Source organism: Phyllobates terribilis, unplaced genomic scaffold, assembly GCF_046119375.1.
Source record: "Phyllobates terribilis strain yellow unplaced genomic scaffold, ASM4611937v1 Scaffold_5__5_contigs__length_657084704, whole genome shotgun sequence".
In the NCBI taxonomy this organism is placed as follows: Eukaryota; Metazoa; Chordata; class Amphibia; order Anura; family Dendrobatidae; genus Phyllobates; species Phyllobates terribilis.
This window is the reverse complement of record NW_027362765.1, coordinates 425,838,353-425,854,676: the sequence shown is the minus strand read 5'-3', so window position 1 is coordinate 425,854,676 and position 16,324 is coordinate 425,838,353. Positions and strand designations below refer to the sequence as shown.

Genomic DNA, 16,324 nt, shown 5'->3' with positions numbered 1-16,324 from the left:
ACCCATATAGGATGCTAAGATTCAAGGTAGCGGTGGGCTCCTGAGACAAAACCTGAGAACTCTTCAACCCGTTCCTGACATCTGATGTACAGCAAGGTAATACACCAGGTCCATGACTTTCATCTAGGCTGAGGCCGCATCTTTGCCGGCACTCAGCCGCTGAGGCCGCATCTTTGCCGGCACTCAGCCGCTGAGGCCGCATCTTTGCCGGCACTCAGCCGCTGAGGCCGCATCTTTGCCGGCACTCAGCCGCATCTTTGCCGGCACTCAGCCGCATCTTTGCCGGCACTCAGCCGCTGAGGCCGCATCTTTGCCGGCACTCAGCCGCTGAGGCCGCATCTTTGCCGGCACTCAGCCGCTGAGGCCGCATCTTTGCCGGCACTCAGCCGCTGAGGCCGCATCTTTGCCGGCACTCAGCCGCTGAGGCCGCATCTTTGCCGGCACTCAGCCGCTGAGGCCGCATCTTTCCCAGCAGATTATGGCCGTGATATTCATCATCTGCTTCTTACAGCAAGAGGATTGCCCCTAACAAAGCCATAAACATCAATTATCCGATTCCACAATGTGCAACTTTTCAGCCTTTTTTTGGCCACCTTCATCTTTACAGTCAGAATCAATGGCGCCGTTTTTGACTTCAAAGATGGATACGGCCATAAAAGAAGCTCAAGCTGAGCCTGAGGTTATACGTATTGGACTCTGGTGAGCCGAGTCAGGGGCACGGTAGATCTGATGGTAACCTCTGTATGGCCATGTGAGGATGTGAATGTGCCCCTACACGTATGTGACACCAGTCATGGGGGGACTACAAGTGCCAGCCATTTATATATGTGAGAACACTCGTGGGGGGACTACAAGTGCCAGCCATTGATATATGTGAGAACACTCGTGGGGGTACTACAAGTGCCAGCCAGTGATATATGTGAGAACAGTCTTGGGGGACTACAAGTACCGGCCAGTGATATATGTGAGAACAGTCGTGGGGGGACTACAAGTACCAGCCAGTGATATATGTGAGAACAGTCGTGGGGGGACTACAAGTGCCAGCCAGTGATATATGTGAGAACAGTCGTTGGGGGTCTACAGGTGCCAGCCAGCAGCTGCCCATCACGCTATCAGCTATGGCCGCCAGCCTTCTCCTGCCTCCCGGCTGACAGCTCAGTGATGGCGCCGCTGACAGGTGAGTGCCGGTGACTAATCACCAGCCCGAGGCCTGCCCTCTCCGGCGCATAAGACACACGCGGCAGCGCAGCCTCCTCTCCTCCTGTCTCCGCCGGCTCCTGGTAAGTGTCGGTACACCAGGCCCTGTGTAGGCCTCGGTCCGCGGGGTCTCCTAGCGCGCTTTCCGGGAATCCCCTCAGCGGCGCGGACAGTTGGTCAGGAAAGAGCGGGGACTCCGTGGCAGGAAGTAGTAGTGTCAGGCGGGGAGCCCTCGCTGGAGGCCGGCCCTGTGAGGTGTGTGGAGGCGGGGGTGGTGGCGCAGTTGCCGCTCCATAGGTCAGCGCCGGGTGACGGAGGAGGGCCGCGTCTCCACAGGCCGCCCCCTCTCCTCTGCTGGCGGTGCCGGGACATGTTGCAGGGCTCCAGCTGCCTCCTCCTCCTCGTCAGCTGCCTCCGGGGGTCCCGACCACTCACAGCCGCCGGGTAAGAGGGTGAGAAAGCGGCCTGTAGAGCACCCTCCACCCGCCGCCGCTGCGAGCCCAGCCCGGTACGTGCCGCCCGGACACAGGGCTGAGTCAGCGCCGGCCGACTGCGGCGTCAGGTGTGGGTGAGAGTCCGGAGGCCACATGTGTACATGCATGTACTGAGACGTGTGTGTGTGTATATATATGTATACATGCACACACACACGTTGAAGATGAAATGATCTCTAAACGGCCTAAAGATGACACATTTCCTTTGAGGCAAAAAATATAAATATATTTACAAAAAGGAAAGTGAGCTTATGCAAAAGTTGATGGTTAGTACCTAGTAGCGCCCCCTTTTGCTTGTAAACACTACTTGTAGCCAAGAGTCTTTCAATTCTTGTTTGAGGGATTTTCATACTTTCTTCCTTGGAAAATTCTTCCACTTCTGTGAGATTCCTCGGTCGTCTTGCATGCGCTGCTCTTTTGAGGTTGAGCCACAGATTTTCAATGATGATCAGATCAGGGGACTGTGAGGGCTATTGTAAAACCTTCAGCTTGCACCTTTTGAGGTTGTCTATTGTGGATTTTGACGTGTGTTTAGTATCATTATCCATCTACCATCCTCTTTTCAACTTCAGCTTTTTACAGATGGTGTTATATTTCAATCAGGAATTTGTTGAAATTTCATTGACTTTCTTCCCTCTATCCATGAAATGTTCTCCGTGCATTGGCAGCAACACAACCTCAAAGAATGATTGATCCTCCCCCATGCTTAGTGGTTGTAGAGATGTTCTTTTCCTGAAATTCTGTGCCCTTTTTTTCTTCATACATACCTTTGATCATTGTGGCCAAAGAGCTCTATTTTAACCTCATTGGTCCTTGGGACTTGTTTCCAAAAATGCATCAGGCTTGCTTTGATGTTGTTTTGCGTACATCTGATGCTGTATTTTATGGTGAGGGCGCAGAAGAGGTTTTCTTCTGATGACTTTTCCATGAAGGCCATATTTGTGCTGGTGTCTGACAGTAGGACAATGAACCACAACCCCAGAGTCTGCTAACTCTTTCTGAAGGTCTTTTGCAGTTAAACGGGGGCTCTGATTTGCCTCTCTAGCATTCATACAAGCGTCTCTCACTGAAATTTTGCTTGGTCTTCTAGACCTTATCTTGGTCTCCACTGTTTCTGTTAACTGCAATGTCTTAATAACATTTTGAACTGAGGAAAGCACAACTTAAACGCTTTGCTATCTTCTTATAGCCTTCTCCTGCTTTGTGGGCCTCCACCATTTTCAGAGTGCTCGGCAGCTGATTAGAAGAACCCATGGCTGCTGTTTTTTGGCACAAGGTTAGAGGAGGCTGGGTTTTTAGAAAGCTGAGAAATTTGCATCACCTGGCCTTTCCTAACGATGATAGTGAACAAGCCATAACCCTAACAGGCAGATTAAGGCCTGAAACCTTGGTCAAAGTTATCGGAGCACAGAAATCTCCAAGGGTGCCCAAACTTTTGCATCAGACCATTTTCCTTTTTGTAATTTTTAAAATGTAAAAAATGTGCGCATATAATGTGTGTGTAACAGACCCTGTTCCGGTGTTATAATAGCACAGTCATGTGTATAATAGGCCGGAGCTCTTAAAGGGAATCTGTCAGCAACTTTTTGCCGTGTACTCTGAAGGCAGCAGGAGATAGAGGCTGAAACACAGAATTCTGGGATGTGTAACTTGTTGGAATGCATGCTGTTGTTTACTAACTGAAGGATTTATCACTAAGATTAACACCCCACCCCTCCTGTGATGAGCAGCTCATTGTCTATGTACTTTGTACATGGAGAGCGTGGTGTGGGCGGAGTTAACTTCCTCAGCTCTGCTTCTTTGCTAAATCTAAAAGCTCTGATTGTCAGAACGGCTGCACCCAGTAAACTAAGTGATGCATCACTGGATTAAGCTTCTCTTTTCCTACATTATGCTGCTCTCAGGTGAGATATCAAAAACCTGCTGACAGATCCCCTTTAAATGTATGTACAATAGTCCAGAGCTGTGTTAGAATAGTCCAGTCATGTGTATGTATGTAATGGTCCGGTCTGAGCGCTCATTATGTGTACACTATACCAGACCCTGTACTACTTGTATAATGGTGCCGCACTGCACATAGTGTCCACTCCATACTTGTTGCTTCGTGCCTCTGACCTCATATGACATGCAGCAGCGCCTCAGCAGAGCACTGTGCCTCCTCTGCGCGCCATGATTACTTTTGTGTTGGCTTCTGTAGGCCGTCATACGGATTACATTCATCGGCAAAAAAAAACGCTTCAGTTGTATTGAATTTTTTTGTTTCTAATCGTCCAAAAAAAAATCCAACATGCTCATTCAGTGTTTTGGATGATTATGTTCATCACTCGGCCGTTGTTTGCAATCTAACTTGTGCATTATGGTTGATTTCTGGTCGACGCATGTCTATCTACTTTGGGGGGCTGTAAATCTAAGTCATGAGAGGCTTAGTGACTGCCGTACTGTCACCCGATCACCCTATGTACATGGGGAGGAAGTATAGAAACTGCATAACTGCGCTCTGATCGCTCTTAGCAGCAGATTTGATGGCAAAATGCTGCAGCGCCTTTCTCCCTGCCAAATTGGTGGAAACCACAACTGACCCCATTGAAAGTCAATGGGATCTGTTGGGCCCCAGCAGTAACATTATACACTGTATCTCACGGCTGAAATGCTGCATGTATTGTACATACAAGTGCTTCTCACTAAATTAGAATATCATCAAAAAGTTAATGTATTTCATTTGTTCAATACAAAAAGTGACACTCATATATTATATAAAGTCATTACATAGTGATCTATTTCAAGTGTTTATTTCAGTTAGTGATGATTATGGCTTACAGCCAATGAAAACACAAAAGTCATTATCTCAGTAAATTAGAATACTTTATAACAACAGCTTGAAAAATGTTTTGAAAATTCGAAATGTTGTCCTACTGAAATGTATGTTCAGTAAATGCCCTCAATACTTGGTCGGGGCTCCTTTTGCATCAATGCGGCAATGTGGCATGGAGGCGATCAGCCTGTGGCCCTGCTGAGGTGTTATGGAAGCCGTGTACAGATCATGATGCACAGACCGGCCGCAGCGCTCCTGACCTGAACCTGACTGCTTCAGGTTTATGAGGCTGTTAAATTCAGGGTCAGGAGAGCAGCGGCCGATCTGGAATTGGACTTCTGAATGAGGCTTTAGTCAAAGGGTAAACTTTTTTTTTTGTTGTTTTTGTCCAGTTTGGAAAGTTTGCAAATCACATTGTTGGATTGTCTTTATTCCTGTAAAAATTTTCTTGTATGACTTCCAATCTGCGGCTTCTCCCCCGTCTATTTGCCTGCTGTCAGCTGCATTGATATCTGAATGTACTCCTTTGGAGTACAGAGGATGGCAGTGATGGGTCAGCGTCGGCCTCCTCCTCGATGTTGTGCAGCAGCTTATCCCCAGAGTTGGGGCTTATTCGGACATCAGTGTTTTGGGTTTTTTTCTCATACACCTAAAACTGTCCTAGTTTCTTCTGTGTTTTTGATCAGTGTCATCAGTTTGGTCTGCGTTCGTTTTTTCCATGAGTATGGTCCAAGTTTCATCGGTTTTTCTCGGATAAAAAAAAAAAAATTCTTTCTCAAGCTCCTCATAATAAACAGTCCATGAAAAACAGACAGCATCCGATCCATCAGCACATAGACTATAATGGGTGCAAGTTCTATCCATGAAAAACGCAGTGACACAGATGCTGCCCCTTTTTCATGCATTTTTTTATTTTTTTTTACAAGAATGAAGAGAAATCTTTTAACCCCCTTCATGACCTTTGATGTATAGGCACGTCAAAGGTCGTGTCCCTGCCTTTGGTGTAGGCTCCAGCGCTGAGCCCGCATCTTCCCTGCACATGACAGCCGATCTGATCAGCAGTCATGTGCCTCTTACAGTCGCGGGTGGATTCAAGATCCACTCTTGGCTGTTAACTAGTTAATTGCTGCTGTCAATCACTGACAGTGGCATTTAACACACGCCGGCCAGAAGCGCATCACAAGACACCTCCATCTGCGCCCCTGTCATGTGATCAAGGGGCGCCGATGTGTTGTCGTGGAGTCTGCAGAAGACCCCTGTGCTTGTCATTGTAGATCTCCTATGAATGCCAGCATAGCGTTCATGGATCATGATTTTTGCTACACATAGCAGGGCTGAAGCAGCTTCAAATCTCCTAAGGGGACTATTAAAGTCAGTAGTAAAAGAAAAATATTTTTTTTTTTTAAATTGCCACATTGAAAAAAAAAAATACACATTTGTTATCGCTGGGTTCAGAAATGTCCAATCTATAAAAATTATAAAAACAATTAATCCGATCTGTAAATGGCGTAATGAGGGGGGGGGGAATCAAAAAGCTAGAATTACATTTTTTTTATTTATTTTTTTGTCGCAACATTGCAATAAAATTGCAATAATGGGCGATCAAGCACCCAGCCCCAGGTCACGAAAAATGGCGACATAAGTGAAATTTTGTTTCTTACAAATTTTGCAAGTTTTTTTTCACCACTTTTAATTATAAAAAATATATATATACATGTTAGGTATCTGCATACTCGTACTGACCTGGGGAATCATACTGGCAGGTCAGTTTTCCCATATAATGAACATGGTAAATAAAAAAACAATCAACAATTGCGGAATTGCACTTTTTTTTTTTTTGCAATTTCACTGCACTTGGAATTTTTTTCCCGTTTTTCCAGTAAACTATATGATAAAATCAATGGTGTCGTTCAAAAGTACAACGCGTCCCGCAAGAAAACAAGCCCTCATACGGCCATATTGACGGAAAAATAAAGAAAAGTTATGGCTCTGGGAAGAAGGGGAGGAAAATCGCAAGGTTGTGAAGGGTTTAAGTGATTTGCAACGTTTCATAACTTTCCATACTGGCCAAAATCATCCACATAAATGTCTACAGTATGTGATAGCATAACATTTAAACTAAGGGAAAGAAAACACAGCAATTCAGCTGTTTTTAGACAAAGCTAGGTAATAAGTTATATGTTCACCACAATGGTGTCACTGATGATTACAACTGATCACACACTAATTACAAGCCCTCCTATAGCTACTTTGATGAAAAAATACCATGGCTCCTGGGGGCAGTGATTGAGGAGGGAGAAAGTGGGGAATGTTTTGTCCTAAAGGAGCAGTTCTGGAGGGGTTCAGCAGCGCCGCTCAGCCTTTTTGGCTGTGTATATTTGTCAGTGAGGACATTGGAAAGACCCACAACCTGTTGTGATCCCACCGTGCAGACCCAGTAGTGAGCACCGGAGCTTCTCCGCTGACCTGTCAGAGATTAGGTGACGCGCTCCAGCCGGCTGCAGCCACATTTACCCTTCTCCGTATGACGCTGACACTTAGCAATATAATCTCTGATCCGTTTAGATACGACTGCGGATCTTCTTAGGCCAACGGGACCTCTGTGGTGTTCTGTGGAACCCCATTCACACAGCAGACATGGAAAGATCTGCTGCTGTAATATTACTCTTCTAAAGCGTAGAAGCATTTTTCTGTGAAAAAGATCATGCTCTCAGTTACAAATAGGGATCCCCCTTCCCCATCCTACTGGGTGAGGCTCCCAACGATCAATGTATTCAGGTGGTGAATGAATAGGTAGGCAGATGTTGGCTCTTTCACACGTCAGTATTTCCGGTATGCGTGATGACCGTTTCCACACGTACCGTAGACATTAACATACGTAGACCTATTTAAATGAATTGTGCCCCTGTCAGTGTGTTTCCACGCACTGAGTGTCTGTCGGCAAAACATGCTGACATGTCCATTTTTTACCCGCGCCACGGGCCACAAATATCCCATACATGTGTACACTGATGACATCCATGTGACACGTACAGTACAGACCAAAAGTTTGGACACACCTTCTCATTTAAAGATTTTTCTGTATTTTCATGACTTTGAAAATTGTACATTCACACTGAAGGCATCAAAACTATGAATTAACACATGTGGAATTATATACTTAACAAAAAAGTGTGAAACAACTGAAAATATGTCTTATATTCTAGGTTCTTCAAAGTAGCCACCTTTTGCTTTGATGACTACTTTGCACACTCTTGGCATTCTCTTGATGAGCTTCAAGAGGTAGTCACCGGAAATGGTTTTCACTTCACAGGTGTGCCCTGTCAGGTTTAATAAGTGGGATTTCTTGCCCTATAAATGGGGTTGGGCCCATCAATTGTGTTGTGCAGAAGTCTGGTGGATACACAGCTGATAGTCCTACTGAATAGACTGTTAGCTGCTTTTTTCTTGCCATAATACAAATTCTAAGTAAAGAAAAACGAGTGGCCATCATTACTTTAAGAAATGAAGGTCAGTCAGTGCGAAAAATTGGGCAAACTTTGAAAGTGTCCCCAAGTGCAGTTGCAAAAACCATCAAGCCTACAAAGAAAGTGGCTCACATGAGGACCGCCCCAGGAAAGGAAGACCAAGAGTCACCTCTGCTTCTGAGGATAAGTTTATCCGAGTCGCCAGCCTCAGAAATCGCAGGTTAACAGCAGCTCAGCTTAGAGACCAGGTCAATACCACACAGAGTTCTAGCAGCAGACACCTCTCTTCAACAACTGTTAAGAGGAGACTTTGTGCAGCAGGCCTTCATGGTAAAATAGCTGCTAGGAAACCACTGCTAAGGACAGGCAACAAGCAGAAGAGACTTGTTTGGGATAAAGAACACAAGGAATGGACATTAGACCAGTCGAAATCTGTGCTTTGGTCTGATGAGTCCAAATTTGAGATCTTTGGTTCCAACCACCGTGTCTTTGTGCGACACAGAAAAGGTGAACGGATGGACTCTACATGCCTGGTTCCCACCGTGAAGCATGGAGGAGGAGGTGTGATGGTGTGGGAGTGCTTTACTGGTGACACTGTTGGGGATTTATTCAAAACTGAAGGCATACTGAACCAGCATGGCTACCACAGCATCTTGCAGCAGCTTGCTATTCCATCCGGTTTGCGTTTAGTTGGACCATCATTTTTTTCAACAGGACAATGACCCCAAACACACCTCTAGGTTGTGTAAGGGCTATTTGACCAAGGAGGAGAGTGATGGGGTGCTACGCCAGATGACCTGACCTCCACAGTCACCAGACCTGAACCCAATCGAGATGGTTTGGGGTGAGCTGGACCGCAGAGTGAAGGCAAAAGGGCCAACAAGTGCTAAGCATCTCTGGGAACTCCTTCAAGATTGTTGGAAGACCATTTCCGGTGACTACCTCTTGAAGCTCATCAAGAGAATGCCATGTGCAAAGCAGTCATCAAAGCAAAAGGTGGCTACTTTGAAGAACCTAGAATATAAGACATATTTTCAGTTGTTTCACACTTTTTTGTTAAGTATATAATTCCACATGTGTTAATTCATAGTTTTGATGCCTTCGGTGTGAATGTACAATTTTCAAAGTCATGAAAATATAGAAAAATCTTTAAATGAGAAGGTGTGTCCAAACTTTTGGTCTGTACTGTACCTGCGCCTGGGAATCAGTGTACATTTAGTGCCGTTCCCAAGCGACGGGTGCTGAACGCTGCCCTCTTCATTGTCCCCTGTCGTCGCTGCGATCAGCACCAGCAGGGGACAATGTTGAGATTAGTATTCTGCTCCCGCTGTGTCCTGGTGTAAAAAATAAGAATAAATTTAAAAAAATCCTTACACTCACCTGTCCAAAGTGTCCCACGCTGTAATCCATGTGACCGCAATCGCTGAGGAGAATGATGCGCTCCAGCGAGCAGTGTCCTGTCACTCAGTGAGCTCAGGGGCTCGCTCATTCTCCTCAGCTCCTCTGCGTGACCGTCAGATGAGTTACAGTGGGGGACACTTTGGACAGATGAGTATAAGGATTTTTTTATTCTTATTCTTACAGGTTTTGGACACAGTGGGAGCAGAATACTACTCTCCGCATTGTCCCCTGCTGGAACTACATCTGCACATGCGGATATCACATGGTTCAATGTGCGGATGGTACCCAGGCCTGGAGAAGAGGAGACTCTCATCCAGACCTGGGTACCATAGAAACTGTAAAAGAAAAAAAAAAAGTATTGAAAATAAAAAACAAAGATTATACTCGCCTTCCGATGTCCTCCCGGTGTTTTCTCCCCTCTGTCTGGTCTGCTGTATGGGTCGTGTTGTTGTGAAGGACCTGTCACATGACTCCATGACGTCACAGCAGGTCCTTCACACCTCCGCGAGCCGCCCAAGACACCGGACGCAGCAGAGAAAACATCGGGAGGACATCGGAAGGTGAGCATAATCTTTATTTTTTACCATTCTTATTCCTTTTTTTTTTATTAACTTAGTCACACTACTATAAATCCATGCCGGCTGCATGGATTTATATAGTGTGAACAAGTTGTCAAGCACTTTCCAAGTGATGCTAAAATCGCCTAGAAAAGCGCTTGTCAACCCGCATGCAGAAATGCATGCAAAAACGCTTGACAAACGCTTCTACCTGGTGGGAAAAACGCATGTAAAATCCGCATGCCAGGGAGAAGCGGAAAAAATATGCAGCATTTCTGCATCGTGGGCACATAGCTTAAGACTTGAAGAGGGGGATGATAAATGCAGGGACAAGAGACTTCCTGTTTCTACATGGAGCAGAGAAAAGAGAAGAATTATCTGGGTAGAATGACAAAATTAACAATTGTATGTGCACGGTGATATATAATGTGATGATTGCAATATATTAAGAGGGTAAAATCTTTGATGGGAGGAGGAGGAGGAGTGCTTCTTTTAATGAAACTGATGACCCAATTTAGTTTAGAGGAATAGATGCCCTGCCCAGTGTTTTGTGCGTCTGTGGCAATTTTTGCACCCCCGCTATCAAATTATTGGCACCTGCAAGTGCTGCATCAGCTCCCCACCGCACTTGTTATGCAGAGCGCTGCAGCTGAGAGGAGTTTGTCATTGGTTGCTGCGCTCTGCATAGGTAGCAACTGAGATCAAAGCTCCTTATAATGAAGCGAGCTTTGCCATCCTACTCGCTACCTATGCAGAGTGCGGCAGACTCGTGCTAACACAAGATGACAGAAGATGAGCAGATAAAGAATGAAGACCATTGTTTTTGCTGCTCTTAGCTGAAGAGTTTTGGCGCTCAACGCACTTAATTAAAGTACATGAATGTTGCTGTGTATCATACTGGTAAGGAGCTGGGCCTTGGGGGAGAGGAACCTGACTTGTTCTCTTTAAGGGGTTGTCCACTACTTTTTATTATCCCCCTAATGTATTCTCCCAGGGCCCATAAGGGTTTTTGTAAATACCTTGCGTTGCAGTTACTGCCTGTGAGCGGCGCTATCACTGGCCGCTCACAGGCATCACGTGACCCCCGGCTGCAGCCGGCTCTGACATCCGCTAATGTCACGTCAAGTTCCGGATGCAGCCGAGGGTCTCTCCCTTCTGCATTCCACGGTGGACGCTGGTCTGTATATGGGGGTTACCCTGCGCGTTACACCCAGCATTCACGGCGCGCTCTCCCTGTCCTCACTCACTGGGAAAGCGCGCGGTGGATGCTGGGTGTGACGCGCGGGGTAACCCCGCCCAGTGGGGACTGCGTCACTGATGTCATGCCTCACTTGACATGACATCAGTGGCGGGTCACCTGATGCCGATAGCGCCGCTTACAGGCAAGAACTGCAACGAAAGGTATTTACAAAAACCCTTATGGGCCCCGGAGGAATACATTGAGGGGATAATAAAAAAGTAATGGACATCTTCTTTAAGTGTACAAAAATGCGCACACATTTCTATTTTCTTAATCCACTAAATTAGTCCAGATTTATAAGACCCCTGGAGTGTGGCTCTCATGGCAATATGCGAGAACTGTAGAGAAGACCTGGATCACACATCCAAAAATCATACAATGATCTAATGCCGATAGGCAAAAATGTACTAGGAGGTTCTTAGTTTAACATTGTGATCTGACTGTATGAAGCCCACTGTCACGTCACGGTGAACCTCTGTGGGTAAAAATGCATGGCTCTGTGCACAAACCACCATCACAGTGACCGTGCACCAGAAGGACGGGCGGCCTGGTGCCTCACCACACCCATGCTGCAAAGGCTGAGTCCCCGTGACTCCAGGCCACAGCACCCCACAGGCCCAAAACCACAGCAACAGTGTCCGCCACACAGCACCAACACCAGGTGAATAGATGTAAAAAAGGCTGAGAGGTTCAGCGTGACGTGGTAGTGGCTTCATACAGTCTGATCAGAATGTTAAACCATGTTCAGTTTTGTATATTTTTGCCTAGTGGCATTAGATCATTGTATGATTATTTTTGGATGTGCTGTCCGTGTCTTCTCTACCGTTGCCCCATTGCATTTTGCTCCTGGTAGGGCTCGCTATGTGTTCTTACAAGTTTCTTCACTGTCCTGAGCTTTTTATAAAACAGATGGCAGATCGCTTCCACGCTCGCTCAGTTTGGAATAATGGTGGCGTACGATGGGGAATTGTGCCGTTATTTATGTCCTACGCTGCAGAGTTGTTTTTTATTCATAGTCCTCGAGACAAAAGCGACTTTTAGTAGCAAACTGCCTGTTAGATATTTCTGATTGGGATTTGTCTAGGTTGCAATGATTTTCCTCATGTCAGTCTGTTGTCCTTATTTACAGGAGCCTGTAGTTTTGCCTGTAATCACTGATGATACACAATATAGTTAGTCGAACAGGTTCATTTACTTATGTCATACAGGTTTCAAATGTCATGGGATTTGCTTAAAAGCAAAAATTATTTGTACAATCACTAGCTTCTGAAAGCCTCGTATTATTGCAGATAGCACATGACTGTGTTCATACAGAGCATTTATTTCCATCCTCTGTGTAATGGCGGCTTGGGGGACGACAGCTCAGTGGCGGCTGCGGACAGCGGCTTCAGATGTTGGACCCACACTGATATGGAATTATTCATTATTATTATATCCTTGACAATACCACTAATGGTATTTTCCTGTTTTCATTCCCCGGCTGCAGTCTCATAACAAAAACCTGCTGTAGGGTATGTGGCCACGGTCAGGAGCCGCCTGCAGCCCCAACGCTGCACAATAGCCGCGCGGCTTCTGCCCACAAATGAGCAGCGCAATTTATTTTTTTTTTATTATTTTCCACTTGCAGACTTTCCTCGAAGATGTTGGTCAATGGGAAAAGGCCACATGCCGACCCGCAAGAGAAATTTACATGTCTGAAAGAAGCGCTTTGTCAGTTTCCGTGGGTGATCCGCAGGTGCACAGAAACGCATAGCGGACATGGGATTTCTATCAATCCATCCACTATGCTGTAACATCTGGCCTCTGCGGGTGTCACGCCAGGTGTTAGTGCAACACAGAGGGAAAAGGGAAAGGGAGCCCAGACACTAGGGAAAGGGGCAAGTGGAGACCTCCTAGTCTGGTCTAGCGTCACCCTGTCTCAACTACCGTCCCTATATTGCCTCTTCAGCAATCGCCGCACGCTTGCCTCGCCTTACTTTCCCTGGCGTATGGCAAGGGATGGAAGGAGATGAGCACTAGTCGATCTCCACTAAACACTATAGACAACAAGGGAAGACAAAACAGGGGGAAATGGCTAATATCTTAGCTTTAGATAGCTCCAAATATGCACACGGTCTCAAGCTCCAGAGAGGACGAAGTACTGCTCCTGCTAAGCCTCACAAGTAGAAATGGCTACAGCCGGCGACTCCCTCTGACACACCAGATATATATATACCCAGGCCAGAGAGCTAATTAGCAAGAGGGAGGTAGCCGCTTGGTCCTAAAGACAGCCTCTTATCTAAGAAGCTGTCTGCAATGTCAAACGTAGAGATCTCCTGCAACCAACTGCAGGACGACCGTCTGTCACCTCTGACACATCCGTGACAGCGGGTTTGAAGCTGCATAAACACGCAGCTTCAAACCCGCAGCAACTCCTGACCATGGGCACATACCCTTATTAGCAGCATGAACGTCAAAAGCGCTGCAGCCAATCACTGAACTCAGCTCAAGTTGGAGGCACAAGCAGCTCGGAGCCGCTGAGATCACTGACTGCAGCGCTGTCAATGTTCGATTAGTGCTGCAGACAACAGAGCAACAGCAGATACTCAGTATGGGACCTGGGGAGGGTGCGTATTTGAAGCAGAAATGTCCTGAGCGTTTCTGCATCTCCTTGACAGGAAAAAACACAGGCTTATTTTACATGCTTTTTTGACAAGGTTTTTTTAAGCGTTTTTGTACATCAATGAATTCTTTTTGGAGCTAAATAAAGTTATTTGGTGGGACATTGCTTAAACCTTGGATTACCATCAGAACTGGGGTGAGTATATTGGTTAATTTGAATCATCAAAGAATGTGTCTGTTGTAATTCAAATAAAGTGGTTGCTCTTTGTGAGTTTTATTTAACTCTTTACTTTAATTGGGTTTGGTCATGAAAAGGTCTGATTGACACCTTGTCATCACCAAACAAAAGAGCTAGGTGTTAGCTAGTCCCATTCACCCTATCCTCATTAGCATTTCTATTCATATAATTTATGCGGCTGCTGTGAGTTGCTATTTTTAGCCTGGGAAGGTGCCATTTGCAAACATTTTTCCCTGGCCATAATTAACATCTCACAGCTGGTTTGTTAGCCAATATGTCCCCACGAACAGCAACCAGCAGCGCTCTGGACGCAGCATATTTTTGTTGCATACAAAACGCGGTGGTCTAATGTCGCACTTTTGTTGTCGGTACATGTGAATCCACCGCATATACACTGTGTGCAGAATTATTAGGCAAGTTGTATTTTAGAGGATTATTTTTATTATTGATCAACAACTATGTTCTCAATCAACCCAAAAGACTCATAAATATCCAAGCTTAATATTTTTGGAAGTTGGAGTGGGTTTTTTTTAGATTTGGCTATCTTAGGAGGATATCTGTGTGTGCAGGTAACTATTACTGTGCAGAATTATTAGGCAACTTAATAAAAAACAAATATAATCCCATCTCACTTGTTTATTTTCACCAGGTAAACCAATATCAGTGCACAAAATTTAGAAATAAACATTTCTGACATGCAAAAACAAAATCCAAAAAAATTAGTGATCAATATAGCCACCTTTCTTTATCCACTTCGTGCCAGAGCCTGTTTTTGCCTTTGTGACAAGGCCAATTTTTACAATTCTGACCACTGTCCCTTTGTGAGGTAATTACTCTGGAACGCTTCAACGGATCCCCCTGATTCTGAGATTGTTTTTTCGTGACATATTGTACTTCATGATACTGGTAAAATTTCTTCGATATCACTTGCGTTTATTTGTGAAAAAATCGGAAATTTGGCGAAAATTTTGAAAATTTTTCAAACTTTGAATTTTCATGCCCTTAAAATAGTTAATAAATAACATTTCCCACATGTCTACTTCACATCAGCACAATCTTGGAACCAAATTTTTTTTTTTTGTTAGGGAGCTATAAGGGTTAAAAGTTGACCAGCGATTTCTCATTTTTCCAACAAAATTGACAAAAACATTTTTTTTTAGGGACCACATCATATTTGAAGTGACTTTGAGAGGCCTTTATGACAGAAAATACCCAAAAGTGACACCATTCTAAAAACTGCACCCCTCAAGGTGCTCAAAACCACATTCAAGAACTTTATTAACCCTTCAGGTGCTTCACGAGAATTTTTGGAATGTGGAAGAAAACAATGAACATTTAACTTTTTTTCACAAAAATGTTACTTTAGACCCAATTTTTTTATTTTCACAAGGGTAACAGGAAAAAATGGACTACACAATTTGTAGTGCAATTTCTCATGAGCATGGTGATGCCCCATATGTGAGGGAAAACCACTGTTTGGGCGCACTGCAGGGCTTGGAAGGGAAGGAGCGCCATTAGACTTTTTGAATGTAAAATTTGTTTGAATAATTAGCGGACGCCATGTTGCATTTGGGGAACCCCTGATGTGCCTAAACAGTGGAAACCCCCCACAAGTGACACAATTTTTTAAACTAGACCCCTTATGGAACTTATCTAGATGTGTGGTGAGCACCTTGCACCCCCAGCTGCTTCACAGAAGTTTATAATATTGAGGCATAAAAATAAAATTTTCACATTTTTCCCACAAAAAATGTTTTTCAGCCCCTAATTTTGCATTATCATAAGGATAACAGGAGAAATTGCACCATGAAATTTGTTGTACAATTTCTCCCGAGTACGCGGATACACTGCTTTGGTGTACGGCAGGGTTCGGAAGAGAAAGGAGCGCTATGTTGGCTGGGATGGGTTGCAGACACTATGTCACATTTGAAGAGTCGCTGACATGCCGAAACAGCGCAGACCCCCACAAGTGACCCCATTTTGTAAACTACACCTCTCAAGGAATTCATCTAGGGAAGTAGTGAGTATTTTTTAACTTTTAAATTTATACCATTGGGCAGTGAAAAAAGCATAATTATATTTTTACCACAAAAAAATGTTTTACCCTCAGATTTTACATTTTCACACAGGGCAATGGGTAAAAATGGTGCCGAAATGTGTCACACAATTTCTTCTAAGAGTGGCAATACCCCATATGTGGCTGTATCGTACCGCTTAGCCATACGGCGAGATCTGGGGGGGACGGAGTGCTATTTGACAATTGGAGAACAAATTATTGTAGAATAGGCATTTGGATTTGGGAGCACAAAATTTTCTG

At 44.9% G+C, this 16,324-nt stretch overlaps 1 protein-coding gene across 4 annotated transcripts in view; it reads left to right on the top strand.

Annotated features, from left to right (window-relative positions):
• Window positions 1-1,483: 1,483 nt before the first annotated feature.
• Window positions 1,484-16,324, top strand: part of IDE (insulin degrading enzyme) — a 90,925-nt gene continuing 76,084 nt past the window's right edge. Inside the window, exon 1 of one of the 4 annotated variants that reach the window (XM_073685241.1) lies at window positions 1,484-1,641. In XM_073685241.1, coding sequence (XP_073541342.1) covers window positions 1,568-1,641 — 74 coding nt within the window. In that variant the 5' untranslated portion in view covers window positions 1,484-1,567. Of the gene's footprint in view, window positions 1,706-1,739; window positions 1,760-16,324 lie in introns of those variants that run through there. The other 3 variants (XM_073685240.1, XM_073685242.1, XM_073685243.1) reach the window with 3 other exon arrangements.